Here is a 5,986-nt window from a genome sequence, read left to right as displayed (position 1 = left end):
AGCTTCTTAGAACTATCTGATTCTTGTTTCTTGATGTTTCATTTGGATTTAACCAAAAAGACAACATATCAAGAGATCAGCCGAATTGTACATTTATCTTTACATAGATAATTTTGTTGTTGATTCAATGGTTCATTGTGATTTTTTAAGCTTGATTTTGATAAATTTATTATGGGAAAAGTGAATGAAAGAAAGATAGATAGATAATTTTAACGTTCACGAGGCTAAACATAGTCTATGGGACAGCCTGCCAAATTAAACAAAAACTTTAGTAACTCATTTCTTTTCTTGTGCAAGTTGACGATGAGCACTCCCAACTTCTCAATGTACTCCTCACTGATATTAACAAATTTGTCTCTACTGTCCTTGTAAGCATCACATTCTAAATAAAATAAGATGTTCAATTTCCACATTCCTAGGATTACAAAAAGTGCAAACTCTCTCTTCCCAAGCCTTTTTTGGCCTCTTTCAACATGTGGTCTTACAATAGAGTTGATGAGAGTTGGTTCTCAGCTGAGTAATAAGAATTTTAGTTCTCCATGAAATGTTGGCCCAAATGTATGATTTTTGAAGTTGATCACATGTGAGATTGAACTCATTGATATAATAAATTTTCTTCCTTCCAAGCCCATTTTCCCAATTCCTCTTGTAGAATTTATCCATAACGAAGACCTTTATGTCATTGTTATTTGTGGGACACATTAAAATGGATATTCCATTTACTCATCCACTTGATATTTTGTTGCATCCATGTCTTTTTCCTTTTGCAGAATATATCATTGAAGACCACTTTAGGCCATCTACCTTTTTTCCATTTGTTTGGTTCTTTTTAGATAGCTTATGAGATGCACCATAGCAAGTGCCTCAATAGGGGCAGCCCCCATTTCACTTAGCATGATAATATATGAGACACTGCTTTTGATTTTGAACTTGCTAGTGATCAAATGCTTTTGAATTCCCTCGATTTGCTTCTATTGTGAGGCTGAAGTGCTGCTGGCCCATAATTCACACCCATAAAGGACAACTAGCAAAACTAAAAGACCAAACAGAGTTTGAGTAGTATTCCAATCCCAAACCTCGCCCTCTTTGCACCTATTTTGAAAAGCATAAAATGTTTTCCATCCTCCTAACGTTCTTTTCTTTTTGCAACCTTCCTAGCTTATTTTTTTGTTGAAGTCAATGCCAAGATATTTGTACTCCACAACTTCCTCAAATATATTGCCTTCAAAATAAAACTTATGCTGATTTTGTTTTTTACTATTAGAAAAAACCATGACTTTAGTCTTGCTAATATTGACCTGTATTCCCACCATTCTGCAAAAGCGCTCGAGGACAAATAAATGTTTTTGTAAACCATAGGCAGACTTGGCAATCCGAATGAGATCATCTACATAAAGGAGCAACCTTATAACAAATACTCCCAACTGGATACCCTCACCATTTTGCATGTTTAACCACTCTTCCAGCTTGTCGATATATAAGCCAAATAAAGTAGGTGATAGAAGACAACTTTGTTTAACTTCGATATCACACCTAAAACATTCTTAAATGTTGGCTAAGTTCTGATTTTGACTTTCACCTTTTCGTACATCCTATGAACAACAGCTCTGAGATGAGTATGAATCCCCAACTCTTCCATTCTAAGCCAAAGCTTGTCCCTAGGAACAGTGTCGAAAGTCTTTTTAAAATCAACAAAGCAACAAAAAGCTTCATCTTTTATCTCCCACCCTTTTTTGATAATGTGCCTCAGAGTGATACAGTGATCGACTGTCGAGTGTTTTGGCCTAAAACTAGCTTGCCCTTTAGCACGTTTATGCTTGTCTTCAACCCATTTGCTAATTCTATTTGCTATCATGTTGCCAAATAGTTTTGCAAACAAAGGATTAATCATTATTGTTTTGTAATTGGAGGGGTTATTGATGTCGCCGCTCTTAAAAAGAGGTATTGCAAGATTGATAATCCAATCTTTAGGGAACCCTTGCTGGCTGATATTGTTGAAATTTTTGTAATGTGAGGAGCAATTGATTTCATGCCCCACTTGAGATACTCTACTTGAAGCCCCACCAAGTCTTTTGCCTTACCAACACCTAACTTCCTAATACCTGGTATCTTGACCTCCTCCATGGTGAAAAGATTTGTTGTATTGTTGACCAAGGGTGGCAGGTCCATCTCACCTTCTTGTTCATAAAGTTTCCTAGCATAATCAAACCACTGAGTGGCTGTGATATTATTTTCAGTTTCTTTCTTTCTTGGTTGAAGCTCCTTCCAAAATAGCTTGGGGTTATTTTTAGCAAGGAAAATTAACTACTCTCGCCTTGTGATCATAAAATTAGCTTTTTTCTTCTTTATAATCTGCTTGTAGGCTTTAATGTCAAAGTTCGTTATATTTGACACTTAGATTTCTCCTAGCCATTTTACATTCCTTATCAAACCACACATTAACTAGAAAACAATTAGTTTCATACTTTATTTTCCTTGTTCTTTTGCACTTCGAAAGAGCCTCATGGATCAACTTTGTTAATGCATGGTTATTAACATCATGCACATGCATTTTCTCCCCCTTGCAAAGTCTCTCAAGCGTAACCCTAAATAAATTACCATTTTCTGAAGTGGTTGTTGAGGGCATTGAGTTTTTGCCCCAAGTTGCTTTTCTTCAACCCGCAACAAGTTTATGTATGGCGATCTATGATCAGATTTGAGATCCCATATATATTCCCCAATCACAACTTCCTCAATTCTCTCAAATAAACTATGCAAAAGGATTGCATAATCAACCACGCTTGCAACATTGTAAGCATTGCAAGTGAAATTGCCCGACTTTGACCATCTAGACAAACCATTGCAAATTATTAAATCAAATGTGCCACATAAAGTGATCAATTCTTCCCCAAAATGATTGCAGCCTTTTGCATCTTCTGCGACACTTTCCCACTAATGTTTCTCTTTTCTGTGAGCCAAATAGGACTACAATTTTCTTTATAGTTGAATATACTAGCCTGCTCATTTGTTGTTCTAGCGTTGAAATCTCCTTTGAATATACTAGCCTACTCATTTATTGTTCTAGCGTTGAAATCTCCAACAAGGAGAACATCTCCTCGTTGCGAAAACACAACGACGTCCTTTTTTAAGGCTGCAAAAGGGTCTTTGTGATCTAAACCACACTTTTTACAAGTTTTAAAAACTTGAGGGGCAAAATAGCACGCTGTGATCCTGAGAAGACTACAGTTTTCCATGATTTCGAACCATATGAACTGTTTATTAGAGTCTACCTTTTACACATTGTGGCAGTTAATCTTTTTGCATTGAAAAGGGAGAAAATAAGTATATTTTTGGCACTGTTTATCTGGTACAAAGTTGGCCACATTTCAACTTTACCATTATCATTACAGTCCCTACCACGTCAACATCACAGCCTGAATCAAGTAAGTTACAAGTCTTCTGGTATAATTATTGTGGTTTTCCCGTGGGCCCTAGGGTTTTTGTGTGATTTTTGTATTGTTTTTCTGAGGTTTCCTGAACCTCTTTGTTGCCATGGAGCACAACTGACAGCATTTAATGATTATTAATTCTAGTTATTACAGGCTATCCTTCACCGTGTACGTAGCATTTAATGATTATTAATTCTATTTATCAAAACAAAGTTAAAGACAGTGAAAGACGTTCATGGTGACGGAGCAGCACCGTACGTGAATTGTGAAATAGGGCATAGAGCGATCAACACACTGTTTTTCCTTAACTGTCAACCATAGATTGCACAAAACAGCCCGTCCATCTCATATAAGAGAAGCCTAAATCTTTATAGGTCATTGAAATTAATCTCAGGGAACTAGTAGATTCCTTTACTAAAACAAAATTTACCTAACTGTTACTTGTGAGAGATCATATAAGACAATTTAGAAATCTAGAAATAACATAAAGTTGTTTTGATGATCAATACATGATAGTTTTCTATTTTTATTATTATGACTTTCTGGAAGACCGAGGCCTATCACACCTTTCCGCGTTGTAGTTACTGCTCCTAATTTTCAACTATTATTGTTTGAATTTGTAAATTTTGTATAGTTTTGCAGTTGAATGGAACCTGCAGAGAAGAGATTAGAATGGCAACGACCTCCATTGCCTGCATTTACAATGTAGGGGAAAAGAATTACCATGTTTACAGTCACACAACAATTTTGTAATTTGGTACTATATAATCTGCTAATGCTACAATTCCAAATGCACTTATTTCGAGTTGAAGATTGGCTGCAATTATCCTTTCATTTTTCTTCAATCTGCTTCTGCTTCCGACGAGACGGCTCTCCTCGCCTTCAAATCTGCAATCACCTATGATCCTTTCAACTCGGTCACCACTTGGAGCAAAAATGTCTCGTTTTGTAAGTGGGTAGGAGTCCTCTGTTCTTACCGCAGGCACAGAGTTGTTTCTCTCACTCTTCACAACATGTCATATCTCTCCATGACATTACCATGTCTACAGTCAGACAACAATTTTGTAATTTGGTACTATATAATCTGCTAATGCTACAATTCCAAATGCACTTATTTCGAGTTGAAGAATAGCTGCAATTATTCTTTCATTTTTCTTCTATCTGCTTCTGCTTCCGACGAGACGGCTCTCCTCGCCTTCAAATCTGCAATCACCTATGATCCTTTCAACTCCGTCACCACTTGGAGCAAAAATGCCTCGTTTGGCAAGTGGATAGGAGTCCTCTGTTCTTCCCGCAGGCACAGAGTTGTTTCTCTCACTCTTCACAACATGTCATGGAAGGTACCATCTCTCCCCTTGTTAGCAATCTCTCATTTCTTAGGACTCTAGATCTTTCAGTTAACAGCTTTGATTTGATGATCAAATTCCCTATCAATTAGGAAGGCTTTCTCACTTAGGAAGCCTTATTTATTCTCCAATCATCTCTATGGTTCAATTCCCCCTGCTCTGTGATATCCACAGTTTACGAGTCATCTCACTCATGGACAACCATTTGTCTGGAAATATTCCACAACAATTGGATTTTCTCCCAGAGTTGATCGTTTCAGGTTTCAACAATTTGACTGGTACAATTCCCAACTCCTTGGGAAACATATTCTCTTTGGACCAGCTGGATTTGGGAAACAATCAATTTCGTGAAATAAGTTTCCTTGCCTTGAATGTAAACCATCTCACAGGACAAAATCCTTCCTCGTCAAACTGCACAGTCCTGGAAGTATTAGATATAAATGACAATAACATAACTGGAGAAATTACAGGTGAGTTGTTCTCTAAAACTACCAATTTAATGGAGTTATATCTAGCTATAAATCAATTGACTGGTAGCCTTCCTGTCAGCCTCTTCACTTGTAGTCAGCTCGAACAATTAGAAGTATCCGGCAACCGGTTGAGTGGAACTGTGCCAACCGAATTAGGAAAATTGTACAGACTGATATGGCTTAATTTGGGTTCTAATCAGTTTACTAGCGGGAGCAAATCAACCTTAAGCATTCTTACTGCTCTTGCAAATTGTTCTCTTCTGGAAGTTATACTATTATCAGGTAATCATCCTACAGGAGTGATAACCCTCTTCTGTGGGACAACTTTCTACAAAGTCAGAGAATTGGGTTTGGATAGAAACAAAATAATCGGAGAAATCTCTCCACACGTTGGAAACCTAACTAATTTAACTGAGCTATATTTAAACCTAAATCTTCTGACAGGTGCAATTCCCTCCAGCTTCAGAGTCTAGAGCAGTTGGACATCGCTTCAAACACATTAGAAGGAACTATTCCAAGTGAGAAAGGGAAATTCAAAACCCTTGGAGCTCTAGGTCCCGGAGAAAACAAGCTTTATGGTTCTATTCCTGATTCTCTCGCCCATCTCCAGCAAATAAGGCGTGTATCTTGATAACAACCAGTTGACAGGAATCATACCTCCAGGTTTAGCTGAATGCCTTAAGTTGGACGACCTTGATCTTTCATCCAACAAGCTCAGGACACATACCTCCACAGGTAGCAG

General features: G+C 37.4%; 1 protein-coding gene across 1 annotated transcript; it reads left to right on the top strand.

Moving 5' to 3' along the window:
* Positions 1–4,967: 4,967 nt before the first annotated feature.
* On the top strand, positions 4,968–5,717 carry LOC131874307 (LRR receptor-like serine/threonine-protein kinase EFR). The gene has a single exon (XM_059217612.1). It carries the CDS (start codon positions 4,968–4,970, stop codon positions 5,715–5,717), a length of 750 nt encoding a protein of 249 aa, XP_059073595.1.
* The last annotated feature ends 269 nt before the right edge of the window (positions 5,718–5,986 follow it).

The sequence above is a fragment of the Cryptomeria japonica genome, chromosome 3 (assembly GCF_030272615.1).
Source record: "Cryptomeria japonica chromosome 3, Sugi_1.0, whole genome shotgun sequence".
Lineage (NCBI taxonomy): Eukaryota > Viridiplantae > Streptophyta > Pinopsida > Cupressales > Cupressaceae > Cryptomeria > Cryptomeria japonica.
Note: the sequence above shows the minus strand (reverse complement) of the source record. Positions and strands in the feature narration are given on the sequence as shown.

Coding starts and splice junctions, on each gene's coding strand:
- LOC131874307 (XM_059217612.1), top strand. CDS start 4,968: ATGGACAACCATTTGTCTGGAAATATTCCACAACAATTGGATTTTCTC.